The following is a 17,940-nucleotide window of genomic DNA, read 5'->3' on the forward strand; positions in this document are numbered from 1 at the left end:
CATATACTTAGACTAGAAACTGAATATTCAATGTTTCCTACAGGCCATGCACCAAGAAAAAAGACAACCCAATAAGATAAAACTCATACGACACTACATCCTGTTCAGATATACATTCACTTTTTAATCTTTTGTACCTACAGTCTTATCACAGCTATACTTGCAGAACAGGCTTAAGTTCAGCAAATAATCATTTGAAATGGTGAGGAAGATTCCATATTTCACAAACACTGACAGAAATTTCAATTTCTAAGCATTAAAAGCTAAGCTATAGTCTCACAAAGCAGGTAAGATATTACAAAGTGTTACCTCTCAGGCTGGGCATTATCAAGCCATTTCAGTATTCCTGAAATTCTCTCTTCATATGGAACCGAACTGAAAAGAAGAAAAAAAAATACAATGTTAACAAGACTTTCCGTCCACTTCTAATTCCTAGATACAGAGAAAGTGTCCATACTCTAGTCATATATTAAAGTCATAGATCTGGAACTAAGACTGATGCATTTTAACAAGGTACAGTAATTAATTTTATTACTCCCATTTTTATTTGAATGTAAGTCACTTTAAGTGGTGAATTAGACAGACCCTGATTTTGCAAACACAAACCTGTGTTGGTGGGACTACTTGTATATTTATAAATACATGCGAAAAAAGATATTTTAAGTTCAGGAAATAAACCTGAAATACAAGGTAGAATAATTTTTATTCTTTTCAGTATGTATAAGCACTGGACTTTCATATTTTAAAAGTAAGTAATAATCCCATCGAAGTCTTTGTGAGATCATGCTTTGTTTCTGATGAGAGAATTCACCCATTAAATAGCTCTGCTTTCCCTCAAAGTCACGCACAAGCTGTGTGTTAGTTACTTACGGTACTCAGGTGTTTTCTGAGTACCAATCCTACACATCACTGCAAAGTCTGTTATCTATAGAGACTTACAGTTCTATGCTTGCTTTTGATTATCTTTCTAAATGTGAAGAATTATGGGAAATACACTGCAATCATCACAATCATCAAAAATCTAGAAATAATTTACTAATATCAATGCCTTCCATAGCAAAACAAACTGCAAGAAACACAAACAGAAAAAAACCCACAACAAAAACAACATCACAAAAACTATGAAGGCAATTTCACATGTGTAACCTTTGAACGGACTAGAAAAAACCATACAAGAACTATGATTCAACAGCTGTGTGCACATTACCAAACATACAAGTAAGGCCAGAGGAAATTGATTTAGAGCCCCTCTGCCTTCAGTAGCTTCCCTATCCAGCATTCTCTCTTCAATTAATTTCTGTCTCCCATAGCCTCTTGCCATGGCTTCCTAGTTTGTGTTCACTGTCTTAGGGTATAGGTTATCTGTAAGCTTATTGTCAACTGCAAGTATTTTTAAAGAGCTACATAATATCTGTTGATTTTATTCATGGAAATATGGCAATCATTGGTGCAACTTAGCGGTGGCTACTAATCAGTTCCAGGATTCTCTCCTACTGTTTTGCAGTTGGCTGAAACTTCCAAAATGTCTAGAAGAGCAGAATATACAGTACCATTTGACTTCTTCATTGTGAATCCCCTGACTGGTTTTGAAAATTTCAAGTATTTTTGGTAGTTCCATGACATAGCCAGGATGATGTGACATGGCACTTATCTGTCAGACTTGTTTAAAAATCTTGTATTTCATTTCCTTCAACTGTCAAATAGCAGTCTGGATTTTTGGAGCAATCTGCAGGAATTTAGTATAAGCCCTATAAAATCTTACCCATTGTATATGGTGTACAAGGTGGGGTATGTTCCCTCAATTGGAACATCAGAGCCTGGCCAGAAGAAGGTGCCTGCTGTCAAATTTTGGTACATTGCTGTCAGCCAGACCTTTGGGTAAAGATACAAACAAATGATTTTTTGTCACCACTGGAGGACCTCAGATCACAAAAGTAGAAACATGTGCTGCAAGTATGCATTTTTACTTCTCTTTTCACACATCTCATAGTTACCTAATGACCATATCTGATCTGAAGTTTTGTTTCCTACACACACATTCTGAAGAAAAATTAGTGTGGAAACAATGATGTTGTCATTTCTTGGATATTCTCAGCATAGAAAAAAATCATATAGGTATTTCCGTAACTGGCGATGGGCAGTGATCATTTTTCCTGTGGCAAATCCCAGGATCATGAAGATGGAAGAAGCTGCCTTAGGGATATTCAGACTTGACATTAGGGAACATTTTTTTAACACATACAGTGTCAAACACTGGAACAGGCCTCCTAAAGAGGTTGTTGCTGCCCTGTGCCTGTCAGTGTTCACGAGGCATTTGGAGAACACCCTTAAAAATGTGACCTAACATTTGGCCAGCCCTGAGTTGGTCAGGCAGCTAGACTAGATGATCACTGTAAGTCCATTCCAACTGAAATATTCTATTCTACTAGTTTCAATTTTTTGTTTTGTGTCTATTTCAGATATAGATTCTAATTATATGATTTTATTATAAGAGGGCATATTTCTATTAATCCTAAAAAGCGTAGCTCTGGTTGTGTTACAAACGTGATGGAATCCTTCAGGAAAAAAAGAGCACCAAAACCTGGGTATTTGAGTGTACTATAAACATGACCACACAGACACACATACATAAATGTAGATTAAGTAGGTATACTATATATTGCATATGTTTGGGGTTTTTTCAGCACCATTATTAGAGATTGATATTTCTAGTAAATTAATAATATTAATCATAACCATAGGTAAAATTTGGGGTTGCTATGAAATGTGCCTTATGTTATATATAATTGACTTTTTTTTCAGAAATTAAGTTCTTTGGTACTCCCTTCCTTGCTTTTAAATGCCTGGACATTTGCAAATAGATATAGGTGTATTTGTAAATAGATGTAATTTGGAAACCAATTTCATTTTGTAGCAAGTTGTCAAAAGACAAAGAAAAAAAATACCCCAAAATCAAACCACACCAAAAATTTACTATGGCTCCCTATGGCAAGAAGTCCATTCCAGTGCTAGCCAAAATATTTCAGTCTTTTTTTACTAACTGCCACAAAAATTTTACATCTCAGAATTAACACTTTAAGAGTCCTTTTACTTCCATAACAAGCAAACTATTTTGTAGGCAGCCTATTATATGAAGCCTACAGGTTAGCTAGTACTTGCTGCAAATATATTGCACAGTTTTGATAGTTATTCCTTTTTTGTTTTGTTTTATTATATGACACAAACCACTCTGGACATAAATACCATATGAGAAACAAACCTACTGGTTGCCCTTTCCACCATGCAGGTTTGAATTTTTCCTCCCCTGAAAGTGAGAAATGCGCATTCAACTGTACATCATACATGTTGTTATCAATGATACCATGAGATTCTGGATACAATCCCTGTAAAATGAAAATAAACAAAATTAAATGCTTAGTCCAAAAGTCAAATGGAGCCTAAACTACGTTTCAATGCACACTGCTACAATGTTGCAATTTTAAAAGAACTGTTTTATCATAGAACACTTTCCTAATTCACACAAATCATCAGCTTCCTGCCAATGAATTCAGCATGACCATCAGATTCCCCAGCTTCCATATTTCCTTCCCAGCCCAATTAAAATCTGATGTGCTATAGATTAGGTACCCTGTATGTCATGTGGCTGTTTATCAGCTGCCAAACCCACCCTAACAAATGCTATCATCAAAAGGCTGTGTCCTTACCCATGCTCACCCATATCCAGTTAGACTGACAAGGATCAGGAATAACCGGCTCACAGGCCAGGGTCAGATAGCACACGTGTAGCCACACGGATCATGCCTGTGTGTACCATCTCAGCATCTCTCTCTTTTTTATATCTATAGCATGAGTTCTCATGTCCCACAAAAAGACAGGCACCACAAAATCCTTTCTGTGTTATCCAGATTATGAAAAGGAAAAACAAAAATTCTCACTTACTGTGACAATAGTATAGTGGTTTGGAAACGTTTTTGTGGGGTAAACAGCTCTCATGTATTTTGAATGTGTGCCACATGTTTCTGCAACAGATCAAGGTATTAATATGCATTTTCTTTTTTTTTCTTTTTTAATTGAAAACAAAGAGTCTTAAAAACAAACAAACAAAAATCACTACAATCAGTTCCTGCAGTTTTAGATGGAGAAATGTCACTCCAAAACAAGACTCATACAATCCTGGTGCCTCCTTGTGAGCTAAGCCTACTGTCCCGATGCAGTCAGTGGACCTGGATGCCCAATTCAGCTGCCTAAAGCCTCGGGGCCTAAGGTCCATTGAGAAATCTTTGATGATCCCGTTGGGCCTTCAGATGCTGCTTCTACATCCTGTCTGCCAACCCAAGTAAATTTCTCAGATGCTTCTGAGATCCTAAGTGGCCTAGATATGCATGTTTATGCAATGAGAATGAAGCCTGAGGTGAGACCAAACAAGATACTCTGCAGAGCTGATTGGTGACAAGCAGGGAAGGACTCAGTGGCTTAAGCACTAGAGCCAGGTGTCATTTGAGAAACCCTCTGATGTTCAAGACATCTGCATGAAAGTTGACAGTTTTGATGCAAATCTCTTCAAGATCTGTGTTCTCCTGACACAGCTATTGAAGGCCACGGCACTCTGAAGTATACTAAAAACACAGATTAAGGCAACAATTTGTCCTCTGGCACCCTCCTTCTGTTGATTGAGCTGACTTGTCCTCTAGGCTCTTGCACTGCACTACACAGACTGTATTAACCATAAAGGCACTGACTTCAGTGAGCAAGCAGACATCTCACATGCAGACATTTCCAAGAATATGTCTAAATGCAGGTGTTCTGTCCTGGAGTGAACCCCTCCCCAGGTGTCCTGCCCTGGAGTAAATCCCACTCCAGGTGTCCTACCTGTATCTCCAAACATTGTATTATTTTTCATCAATCAAAGGTACTCAGCACACAAACATCTGTAGTGTCTAAATCCACTGTAGGATCCAACTTATTTACCCACAAAACAAAAATGTGAAGACTGGAAGATGCCTTAATGCTGTTTTTACATCTAACTCACATGTACAAAGTTCTATATTAAGCTGCAACCAGATGATTATTTCATTCATGCTCAAACACACATTATTAATTGATGTAGAGCATTTCAGTCAAAGAAGAGAAGCTGATCTTAACTAAGCAACCTAAACAATGAAAGTGTGAAATTCTTCAACAAAACTATTCCAGTGTGATACAGATTTAAAAAAAAGGCTTAGAGAGTGTTTGAAGAAGGGCTGAATAATTTATAAAGACATGAGAAATTCAGCAAAATTTTCTATGGAAGGATCTATAAAGGATCTATATCAATAGTGTACATATTCTATAACAACTAGCTTGATTAGCTCTACTGAATGTTCTAGGTTAAAGGAGTTAATAGAGAGGAAAGATTTTATGCCATGAATCAACATTACATTTGTTCTTTTGCAAATAAAGGTATTTCCCTTTCCTGTAGATTTCTGAGAAATATAAGCATGAATGTGCATAAACAATTGCTCAAATTGACCACAAATATGAGCAATGTTGAATTAGACCTCTCCTTGTTTCAAAGGATTTCTTGGAAACATAGACATAGCATGGTATTCATCCCTTTTGCCAGTTTGGCATTTCCTTTTCACCTCGTTTCAAAAGACTGGAACTGACTACTGAGTTCAAAATTCATGATTCCTCCACTGATTCAATTCCTTCCAGTCAGAATGACTGCAGAGAATAAACCATTTGCCCGAGAAGTCAGGTTTGCACATTGGTTCAACTTCAAGTTTCTGGATACTCTCATTATCCACAAACAAGATTGTTAACTATTCAGTAAAATGTAGTACATCATAATATCCATGGGAAATTTTCAAATAGAAACACAATGTAATGTACTCAGAACTGATAAAAATACTGTCAATTTAGACTATTGCTGCTGAGAAGAAATTAATAAATATGCAGACATTTTGTCCAGGTACAAAGTATCTGGAGATCTGAGCTCCAAAATATTCAGGAAATTTTAACCACATGTGCACTAATGGATCTCACTTTTTAGAGCCCTTTATAGCACAAGCTGAAGATATCCAACTTCCTCTTCCTCACAATATTCAGAAATACTGGAAAATGGTTACTTGAGCCTTACTGCAATAATTTCAACATACTAACATCTTAAAATACCTGACTTGAAAAAACGAATCTTTGAGGAAAATTTCCCAATAACACAATGCATTTCCTCTTAGTATTGTACTTTAATGTTCAACTCCTTATCAGCTATTTAGCTACTTTTTAACGCAGTTCCAAGAATGCGGAAAATTCTTATCTGGAACTTTTTCTCAGTTTTAAACTGTATTTTAATGTTTATTTCAAACTGTGTATTTAATAAAAAGCTGCTGACAAATATTAGAGGCCTTGTTAAAAAAAAAGTCATGTTTGCTGTGCACTCAGATACAAGAAGTAATGCAGAACATATAATAATGAAAATATACAACTGATGAGAGACTTAATTTGTGATTTTTTTCATTGCTGAGCAACACATATGCATGACAGTAGCAAAGGGGACCAGAGAGGTTGCATGCAGACTTTTAAAGAAAACAGTGAAAACACCCTTGGAAACTTACTGAGTTTTTCAATATTTGGCAGCAAGGAACTCCAAGTTTGCAAATATTCTGCTCTAAACCCATCCATTGAAAAAAGGATAAGTGGTGAGCGAGTAAATCTACAAGAAAATATAAGTTTATCATCATAAAGACGTTTGGAGAGTTGGTAACTTATTAAGATTCTAACAATATAAATTCAGCTTTTATAAGCAGGATCTAGAATATTTATGTACATCCCAGAATTAATATCATTGTGTGAGATAAAGAAATAGTTCAATATTGAGAGCAAATATACAATCCTCCTGGTAAGAAATACCGTAGGAATAAAATACAAGTAATCCTTTCAGTGATAATATTAACAAAAAGTTACACATTGACATCAGGCAGTAATCACTACCCCAGTTAGTTTCTTATTAAAAGTGGTCTTTCCAAAGCACACTAGCATTAGTAGTCTGTATAAAAACAGTCTGCATAAAACAGCTTACTGATTTGAATCGGAAATTAAATGGATCTTTATATAGCAATGCTGTTTACAGCACTTAAAGAAGCCTCCCTCCACTACTTTCCAAGCTTTAGCCTATGAAACTGTGTTAACTCAGCAAGTTATTTGTTAACCTAAAAAGTGTATTTTTATACCTGTGTTGGGAGGTGCATGCAGGAACTCACAAAGAAGCCACAACTTTAATGGTCTTACTATTATAATTAAACTAAACTGGCAGTGAAATAAAAGAAAATAATGGATAATATCACAAATACCATAACTGAATCAGAAATTAAGTCATTTTTCTTCAAGGACAACTTTTAAATGGTGTTTCTGCCTAGCCTCTACCTATGATTCTGAAAAACTGCACAAATAGCAAAATTGTTTCAGCATTTGTAGATATACAGCTACTTTATAGCTCCCTTTTCAACACCCCTTTCTTCCTGTAAATAATTGGAGCAAAAAAAACCCCAAACAACCCTGTTGCCTAAAGAACTGCAATCATGGATTCTAACAGTTATTACAGACTGCATAAGGTGACTTATCTGAATTGTCAAAGATACAATATGGTAACATAAAATGGACTATGACCAATTTGTGATAAATGAATCTTGAGATAACTCTAACAATTTTTCCAGGTCTTTGCAAACTGAATTTCAGTCTGAATTTGAACTCCTGTACTCTGCTCTAAACTGTAAATGATCAATGAATGTACAACAAGATGACAAAGGTTTTAGAAAGAACAACCATTCCTAGCCACAAACAATTTCTACAGAATATTGCTCAGGGCAGGGACCTTACTCTCCATAAATATGAAAACCTGTTTCAGAACACTGGAGTATTTCTGACCATCTAAAAGATTTTATTTGCTAAGAAGACAAATTCCTTTATCCTACCCGACTGGGCACTGAGGAGTTTCAATTGACACACACGGTTCTTCTACCCAAGATACTTCACCTAAAAGGAAAAAAAAATACTGAGTTAGCACTGACATAGCACCCCCCCACCACCACCAAAAAAAGCAGCTACCTGGATGGTCTTTTTAAAGCTCTTCTTGCAACATTTTCTGCTTCGACAGAAATGTAGGGCTAAAGATACCTTTAGGAACAATTTGGTGCAACCTATTAGGCCCTCAAACCCTGAGAGGACTAGTGCTCCCAACTGTAAGTTAAAAACAAAGCACACACACTACGCAGACAAGCAAACAAACAAAACGGAGAAGAAAACACTATGAAAGCTTAGGCTTTTATTGCTTTTTAAATGAAAAATATTCAAATTGTGTCCTGACCACACTGGACTACTTATTCCTTTTTTATTTTCTGTGTACCACTGACACACTTAGAGAGAAGAACAGAGCTGCCTTTAGCACTTCTTTTCTTTCTGTATGTTGTGGTTTAACCCCTTTTAGCTTTATTTTGCATTTAGGTAACAATAATTTTGCAGGAGTTGCCTTAAATTTATTGCCTTCTACAGCATAAAGGAATTCTGATAACAGATACTACGTCACCAGCATATTCCTCAAGTACCATTCCTGTAACTGAATTATACCAGTGCTATTCTTCATGTGTTTAGCTGGAGCCAGTATGAAACAATTAGCCATGAACAAAGATATTCAAAAATAAGTAAAACATAATAAATCCATTCCAAATACAGATTTATAATAAAAACAATGGGAAATTGTAGATTAGGGATGATTACTACAATATGTAGTTCAGATTGTCTCCATCTCTTTTGGGGGGAAACAAAGGAAAAAAACAAAAGAAAAAAAGGAAACAACCCAAAGCCCCCGCATGTGGTATACTTCTGCAGTATCCAAATCATTCTGTCTTTCTCAAGAATGACACAATTCACAGTGTTCTGCAGAAACTGTCTTTTTCACAGTCAAAAATACCAAAAGATTCACCTCAAAATATAAATTTTTCAAAATGTCAGTCAGAATCTAGTCTTGAGAAACAAATTCATCTACCTTTATATTTTCAATGTTTGACCATCTATCTATTTCATAGAATAATTTATATTTAAAACATTTTGACTTTTGATTTACCTCTGCAAACACTGTAGTAATTTACACAGCAGTCTTTTTTCTGCAAGCAGTCATCAGAACAAGAACAGTGACTTCCAGGTATTCTTGTCTCACCACAACGGAAATTAGTGCACTTCCAAGATTGGGCTGAAAATTCAAAGAAAAAAATTATGATTCAGTTCACAGTACCTCATGTAAACTTCTTTGCATGGAAACCCCCCAAACAGGTAAAGAAAAAAAAAATGTTGGTTATATATACCGTTTGAGTTGCTTTATAAGTTTTCTCTGGAAAGAAAACTCAAGATTTCATTTAACAGAAAAAGCCTATTTCTTTGGCCATTGAACTGTAACACAGAGTCATAATATAATTTATTTTACAAAGATATCCCCCCAGTCATCTCCTTCAATGCCTTCCATCTTTCCAAAAACATCTAGGGAAAAAAAAAACACCAAAAAACCACTCCATATTTCTTTTACAGAGAAGAAAGAGAAGCAAACTGACGTTTTTCATGCTTTTGCATATGAGTTCCAGCAGAGAGAAAAAAAAAAAAAAGAGAAGTAAGGGCTGAAGTGGGCAGAAAAAGCAATAAGGATGAAGAAATATCTGAACAGCTGCTGGGAAAGCAGAGACAGTAACTGGAGAGCAGCCTGCCCTCAATGCAGAACCAGGCTGCTCCCCTTGAAGACGAGTGGACTCCTCTGATCCCAGGCACCCACCAAGGAATGCACGAGGCTGGAGAGCACAGCCGACTGGGAAACGCCCCCTTATTTTCAAAAGCGCAAGAGGTACCGGCACAACAGGGTTGCTTCAAGGGCCCTGCTTAAAGATAACTCATGATTTCTGCTCATGCTCATCTTCAGCTTTATATGTGCCATGAAATACGTGTGGCAAATGCTTTGGTTACCCATAAGGGACAAAAATACAGGGATCTGATTTGAGAAAGATGCAGGAAGATTTTGTGTACTGCCATGTCATCAAGTTACAGCCCTCTAGACACCTGAGTACCTAGGCAGCTTGAATCTACCACACCCAACTGAACAGGAATAACTTTACTGGGAGGGTGACCGGAACGCTGGAAAGGTTGCCCAGACAGGTTGTGTAATCTCCTTTCCCGAAGACATTCAAAAGCTGTGTGGACACAAGCCTCAGCAGTGTGCCCTGGGACCTTGCTTGAGCAGGAAGTTGGACTAGATGGCCTCCAGTGGTCCATTCCAACCCTAACCATTCTGTGATTTTGTGATTTTTGTCACACTTCCCTCCCTAGGAAATGTGACATGACTTCTGTGTATCTGCACAAACATGAGAATTACCTGTTTTCTATTACAGTCACATGAAAAAACAAATTCAAAATAAAATGGACACCAGTGAGCACTGCCTGTAGGGTGACTTACTCGGCTCCACACAGGTGTCCTCGTAGTCCCAGCAGCAATCCTGACGCTCCTTGCAGCTGCTGTCGCACTGGCAGCCAGGCACGCCGTTCCTGTGTGGCTCATTGCACTTGTGTCTGCAGCTGACTGTAAGGAGAAGGCAGCGAGGCTGAGTGCTCAGATAACCCTATCCCAGGCAGGTCTGTTAAACAGGTCATGGGTATGGGCTGCAGGGAGAAATGTGCTGAATAATTTCCCAAATCCAGTTCCCTAGCCATTTTCCAATACGGTCACTAGCACACAGGCCAGCAAGGTGCAAGCAAGGCTGTAGGAATCCCTCTGGGTGCTGAAGATCCTGACAGCTGTTGGGACTATGCTGGTCCACCGCCTGGGGCAGAGCTGTTTCTGCAACAGGTCTCTGCAGAACCACTGGCACAGGAGGCAATGCCAGGGTGTCCCACACTGCCAGCATGAGGAAGAGGAGACTGGCATTTCCCCTGCTCATTTCTCAGTCTGAAACAAAAGAGGAAGAGTGATTCCCACTTTGGATGTTCTGTAATGTGCCTGCGTGGGATGGAAGCTTCCTCAGGGCTGGGTACCAGAGCCATGGGGGCTCCCCAGGGGCATCTGGGCAGGGACCAGCAACCAGGACCCATCCCACCACTCCAGCCTGGAGCAGGGCAGCCCCACACCAGGTACTGGGCCCTTCCCTGGCAAAAGAGACAGGTCAAGGCCAGGCTGTTGGCCTGTGGCTGGGCCTGGCTCAGCAGAACTCATGGATGGGCAGGGCAAAGCTGTGGGGAGATAGAGGCCATCCCTGCTGGGTCAGTGATGGGACAGGGGAGGTGGCCCTTGGGGCCCGGGCAGGGTGGGGGCAGCCTGGGGGAATCTCCTTTCCTGGAGACATTCAAAAGCCATCTGGACACAAACCATAAAGCTTATTAGTGCACTCAGGACCCTGGAAATATCTCTGCTACTTTATTGTTAAAAGGTCCCTTAAAAATCTGTAGGTTTGGTTGTTTTAATTAAAAGAAAGAAAAGGGTCCAAATGAGGGGCCTGGCGGTGGAAGTTGTATTCCTCAGCACAGCTCTGACACCTTCGTGCAGGGTGAAGGAACAGCTCTGGGTCTCCTGAGGACATCTGAAGACATCCCCCGATCTCCAAAGATCACTTGCAGTTCCACACCAGCCTCCACATGGACAAGCCTTGTGTCCACATTCTCTGTACTCCAGAAATACTATTTGAACCATGCTGAGCTCCTGCATTTCCAGTTTTCTTCTCCCCTCACACTGTTAGACAGGAAAAGGTATAACTATCTACTCAGGTTTGCTAGGGCAATTCCCTTATAATTGCCACAAGGCTCATTTCATGCTTTTGCAGGATGCACTGCCTACAAATTTGGGCTTTAGTATCGACTTTGTAGAGTCCATGCAGAGCTAAAATGATTTTCAAATGATGAAAAAACAATTACGGTTCCACTTCATCTTATTTGCTAGGCCCATGGTATTGAAAGACTTCGGAAGGATCTAAGGCTTGATGAACTACTAGGTAAACAAGTACAAGATGTGTTGATTAGCAATGAGAAAGAGACTCTGCTTTCTTGAACTCCTCCAGTGTGGGATTACTCTTGCTTTGATTCTAAAGGAAGTATTTCATTCACAATGTGTTGTGTTTGTTCTCACCTAGAATGACCCCCTGACATCAAAACACTAACTAGTGTTAGTTAGTAACTAAGTAAAAAATACCATTCCACCCAATCAAACCACCATCCCCTTTTTACAGTAGCTTTACAGAAACCGAAGTTTTCAAAGAATATTCATAATCAGTGTTAGAATCAGCTACCTGAACTATGCCAAATATATTCAAAGCATGAGTCCTGAAGATGATCCAACAATATTTCTTTCACAAAATACCGTTTAAATAATTGCAAGACATTTTATGTAGTAAGATAACACATATCTCAAATTTTCTGAAAGTGTTAATGTAATAAAACTTCCAAACATGCTGTGAACTAGGTTTCACATTTCTGGAAAGATCAGCAAGGCACTTGGTTGTTTAGGACAGGTTTTTCAAGTATAGATTTTGAGTGTTTAGTTTTTATGCAATCCAACTTGAAAAATTCAAGAACTTTATTTTCACAGGTGGTGACTTTTCACAGTTCATTTACATTACACCATAAAAGAGCCTTTGCTGAAAGCCTTCACCAGATCCAGATCATTGGCAATTATGCTGATGAAAGTATCATAAACGTACCTTGCTCCTTGTTGAGTCCTAGTCCTAAACCTAGTCCCAGGGATACAGCCACCAAAGCACACAGTAGAACCTGTCACACAGACACAGGGAAACCAACATCCACAACTGTGATAAACTCTTATGTTTGTTAAAAATTAACTCTATTATTAATATTTCTATGAATGCATGATTTCTTAAGAACTAATCTCTTCTCTGTACTTCATCAAAAAATTGAGCCTGAAGATAGGAGAGGCACGATAATTATAACCTTAGGATCTGAGGCTCTAATGCTGCACTTATAACCTATGGCCAGTTGTAATGTTGTAATTGGGGAAATCTTTGCTGGGGAAAAGATAGTAGGATCAATGTATTTATCTGTTTTGCAAATTCTTTATCTGTACAAATAAAGGTAATTCCTTTTACTTATCTTCTGTATTTAGCTGGAATGATCATAAGGATCTCTTAAGAGATTTAGCTGGATTGAGGCTGCAAGTGTAAAATTTTCACCCACATGACAGCTTCTGCTAATAAGTCACCCTGTCAGCAAGGTTAGAGGAAATCGGAAAGAGACTAAAAGCCCAAGGAAACTCTGTAACAGAAAGCAGCATAACTTTGGGAGACTGGGGGAGAACTGGGGAAGCTTTTATCAGCTCAATAGGCACCCAAGACAAATGGCAATGCATGCTGGCTGAAAGATGCAGTGAAAAGTGACAGAGTATTTTGTGGTGTATGCACTTTCATCGTCGCCAAGATAATAGTGGGAAGGAAAATGCATATCGCAGAAAAAAACACCATGAACTGGCAGTTTATGTCCCACTTTTGCCTCAGAGCTTTCTTTTGTCTTCTGCCATTTCCAGGAATCAGATGATTGATTAGTGGAAATACTAAGGTTAAAAATAAAGTAGAAATGAGAGAGGGTTACTCTCACGCTCAGTGTTATTGTAATGGAGCCTCTTATCTTAAGACTACAGCAACTATAAGGAACTGAGAACAGCTGCATGTGCATCCCTTGATCTTTGCTGCTGCCTGTCCTGCCTTGCAGGTGCTGGGCAGAAGTGTGGCAGCAGGGAGGGCTGCTCAGCTCTCAGGTGTGGGTGTACAACTGGTATTTTTCTCAAGCAATACCAAACACCAGAAATGCCATAGTTACTTCCTTTACACTTTCTCCATCTCACCTTTACTTTCTTCCTGCTACTTACTCACAGGTTTTTGTACAGATGTACCTCAAAAGGAGTGGAAATGGAATTGGTGAGAGAACTGGATAAGAGAGACAGATGGAGTAAGGATGTGTGGAAAGATTGCCCAAATTGACAGAAATGCTGGAGTCCCTTGAAAAGACCTCAGGTGTGAAGGCAGCAGTTTAATCCTACATCCAGTCAGCAGGGACTGAAAATCAGGGAGTTCATCTGGGCTAGACCAGCAGCCACTCTTTCTGGACAGGGAGGATAACACTGCTAGGTTAACCTAACAGATCTCGTTTCACTGAGCACAGATAAGTCAAATCACCAGGGCATGTACTTCGCACCTTGAAGTCACTATGGTTTTGCCCTTCTTTTTGATTAAAACTCCTATTTGTAATTGAAATAAATAGATGATACTAAACTGAAGTACAACTTAAAGTACAGCTATTACAGCAACAAACATTCCCACTTTTTCAAGTAATGAGAAAGCTGAAGTAAAACCCAAAAACTCCTATCAGGTATACAGATAAGATGCTGCATTTATTACAACATTTACAAATACCCTTGATTTTGGGACATTCGTTCTTAAGGTGAAATAACGCTGGTAGTACCAACACAGTTTTCAGTATTTCCCTCTTATTTTATGCAATCCTTGAACAATGCAGCATTAAATAGGAAACTGTACTATGTGAAATTGTTCTGATGACATAGAGCTGAAAAGTGTAGGAGTTTGACTCTTTTCTATAGGGCTGTTTTCAAAATTAAGTTGAAGTATTTCTAAAATCAGTACCTGTAGTTTTCTCTAAGTTTCAATTTACAAATGCAAGAGCTTGTGCAAACATATACACACATTTAATGCTTGTTTCTATTGTGGTCACAAACAAAAGATGTTTAAAGCTTAACAAAAAGCCTACACTTTATTATTTACAAGGCAGCTGCATGGATCTTAAAGCCTCAGGGAAGAGGTAAAGAGTTGTCATGATATTTGAGATGTGGGACTGACAATACTGTACAAAATGTTTCATTAGGTTTTTCCCATGCCTTACTTCCTGATTGTATTTTGCCAACAACTTTCCTATATGTTCTGTTTTGTTAACAACAAATTTAAAGATACAAAAGTAAGCAAAAAGAAACTGTGGTTGCTTTGGCCACAAACACATCTGTTTTAAGACAATATCTAAAACAAAGTATCGAAGCAATGTCTTTACTGTGCAAAAGAACAGTCAGGTTAATGAATCACAATAAAAACTGCCAGTAAAAAAAATTTCTTCTTACGTACCAGAACTTTAGAAATGTGCCAGTGAAATTAGTGCAGTTTCAGTGACACACTCACACAGTAAAATTTTAACTACCAGTTACCAAGCTACCCTGAATGATTATACTAATACAATTAAACTTCAAAAAATCCTGCAGATTTGAGAATTGTTAAACTAGCAGCCCCTAAAAGCAGCACCTACTTACAGCACAGATGACTTTGTATTTAAAGAGGGTTTTTTTCTTCACATACTCTCCTGGTTGTAAAGACATCTGCTCCGAATATCTTCTGTGATCCTTGGGTATATCACCCTCAAGCTCCATTTTGCCGAGATCTGCCTCTCGTCTGCGTCTTCTGCCTCCTCAGCGTCCCCAGCTGGGTTAGCCGCAAGTGAGATGCTACTCCTTCTTCAAGAGTTCCTAGTACTTTGCTCATAGGTCTTCTTATGAGATCTCAGCTTTTGCATCAGTGCTAGGTTTGAAAGAAGCCAAAGCAAGCAAGAAAACTACTCTGAAAGGTCAAAGGCTGAAAAGCATTATCTGTGTTCAGGGAGCCTGGCTGTTCAACATAAGAACTGCATTAGGCAAACACTTAAATGGAGATTAGAAGTAATACGTTGCTAAGCAATAAAATGCAAAAATACTCAAGTAGTCAACTATTTGGTTAAAAGCTTGTCATCCAGAGAATTTACCCTCAAAGAAAGTGTTAAATATACGAAACCAATATGAAAGGAGACGTTTTCTTACTCCGTGTTCTGTGTCACGCCTATGTTTTCAGATCGCTTTCCTTTTATAGCGTCAGAGGTTCGTCCCGTTTAGTTTCAATCCACCTTTGTCTCAACTTTTTTCCACTTCTCTATATGTTTGATTTTAAGTTGCTATAACTGTGTTACTTAAAAACAGATGGTATACAGCCTAATCAAATTCAATTAAAAAAAAAAACAACATTTTTTATTTAAGTACAATTTAAAATCTGTTTTTCAACCTGGTGGTTAATGGAAGGCTGTTATGAAAATGTACCTTCATAGCATACTAGGACTATGAATGTGTTATATGTGTTAACTGAATAGTTATCCAGATGTTGATCTGATTCTAAATTTGAGCACCGCATGAGCTGCAACTTACAATAATTAAATTTAAAATGTTTATAATTATATATAAAAAATCCAAACCATGATACTAAACAAGGTGGTGTGAAGAAAATTAACTCCACTGCAGCCCAAACCAGTACGATCTCCTTATTCTATACATTTGTGTCATGCTGAAGTCCCACATTATCCAGTACCTCCTCATTAATCACATGCACACACACACCCCCCCCCATCCTTTAATTTATAGACAGATATCACTCCCTCACTCTATGGGCTATCCCTGTACAACACCCATGAAAAGCCCATTGAGTTCCCTTCTTCCGTGACTGGGGTTCCATCTCTTGTGGTGATTGCTCAGGATAGGAGGTGTGTTGTGTAGAGCTACCAGTTGCCAAAACCTATTCAGGTTGGGCCACACCCGCAGGGATTCTTGTGAAGCTTGCCCTTCCTTACGGTGGCTTCTGCTGTTGCGCCTCCTATATAAAACCACACAACTCAAACAATGAGTTACAACAGCTAGACATTGTATCCTTTACAATTCCCACACCTGGGCTCTTCAAAAGAGGTTAAAAGGTTCCTTAATTAACTCCTCCTCTTACCATGCTGGGATGGACTTAGAGGTTGCAGACTTTCCCTTGGTTGGAACGGCGCTCTGCAGAAAGGGACCTGGGGATGCTGGTCAACAGCAGCTGAACATGAGCCAGGTGGCCAAGAAGGCCAATAGCATCCCGGCCTGTCCCAGCAATAGTGTGGCCAGCAGGACCAGGGCAGGGATTATCCCCCTGTACTTGGCACTGGTGAGGCCACACCTCCAATCCCGTGTTCAGTTCTGGGCCCCTCACTACAAGAAAGACATGGAGGTGTTGGAGGGTGTCCAGAGAAGGGCAACAGAGCTGGGGAAGGGTCTGGAGCACAAGTCTGATGAGAAATGGCTGAGGGAGCTGGGGGTGCTTAACCTGGAGAAAAGGAGGCTTAGGAAGGAACTTTTATCACTCTCTGCAACTACTGAAAGGAGGTTGTAGCCAGGTGGCCCTCTTCTTCCAGGTAACAAGTAACAGGACAAGAGGAAAAGGCCTCAAATTGCACCAGGGGAGGTTTAGATTGGCTATTAGGAAAAATTTCTTCCTGAAAGAAATGAGATAGATTTGTCTTTACAAACAAACTGTGGGTATGCTGATAAAAGCTAGATACTGAGAGGTGAAAGAAAAATAGGAGGAATTCCACTGATTGATGAAAGGAGTGAGAGGGATTTGTCTTTACAAACAAACTGTGGGTTTACTGATAGGTAAAGATAGATACTGAGAGACAAAAGAAGCAATGGGAAAAACCATAAATTCCATGGGAAAAGAAAAAGGTGGGTATACATAAGAAGGGGGTCTGTATTAGGTGATTCGGGGAGTCTGTACCTCTCAAGTACCTCAGCCAATGGGGAAAGAGAGAGGGAAATGCGGCTGGGAAATTAGGATAAAAAGGAGGCTGTGTCCTCTAACAATTTGGGAGACCCCAAGGGAAATGCCCCATGACCTCTCACTTTATTCGAATAAAGTAACAGGACTCCTCTGTCTCCTTTTTGGACGTAAAACTCTGGTGTTTGTGGGTTAATTTTCCTGACATTCCTCAAAAGTATTGTCAAGCATTTGGGCATGGCTGAGTCACCATCCTTGGAGGTATTTAAAAGACATGTAGATGTGGTGCTTAGGGACATGATTTAGTGTTGGACTTAGCAGTCTTTTCCAA

General features: G+C 39.0%; 1 protein-coding gene across 1 annotated transcript in view; it reads right to left on the reverse strand.

Moving 5' to 3' along the window:
- Nucleotides 1–15,436, reverse strand: part of ENPP3 (ectonucleotide pyrophosphatase/phosphodiesterase 3) — a gene marked incomplete at both ends in the record, with an annotated part of 35,418 nt that extends 19,982 nt beyond the window's left edge. Inside the window, 10 exons of the mRNA XM_082303261.1 lie at nucleotides 310–375; nucleotides 1,763–1,872; nucleotides 3,264–3,383; nucleotides 3,940–4,019; nucleotides 6,594–6,691; nucleotides 7,950–8,010; nucleotides 9,098–9,223; nucleotides 10,469–10,591; nucleotides 12,699–12,768; nucleotides 15,320–15,436. Of these exons, the coding sequence (XP_082159387.1) occupies nucleotides 310–375; nucleotides 1,763–1,872; nucleotides 3,264–3,383; nucleotides 3,940–4,019; nucleotides 6,594–6,691; nucleotides 7,950–8,010; nucleotides 9,098–9,223; nucleotides 10,469–10,591; nucleotides 12,699–12,768; nucleotides 15,320–15,436 (971 nt within the window). The remainder of the gene's footprint in view (nucleotides 1–309; nucleotides 376–1,762; nucleotides 1,873–3,263; nucleotides 3,384–3,939; nucleotides 4,020–6,593; nucleotides 6,692–7,949; nucleotides 8,011–9,097; nucleotides 9,224–10,468; nucleotides 10,592–12,698; nucleotides 12,769–15,319) is intronic.
- Between the last annotated feature and the right edge of the window lie 2,504 nt (nucleotides 15,437–17,940).

Source organism: Coloeus monedula, assembly GCF_965178545.1.
Source record: "Coloeus monedula genome assembly, chromosome: 2".
In the NCBI taxonomy this organism is placed as follows: Eukaryota; Metazoa; Chordata; class Aves; order Passeriformes; family Corvidae; genus Coloeus; species Coloeus monedula.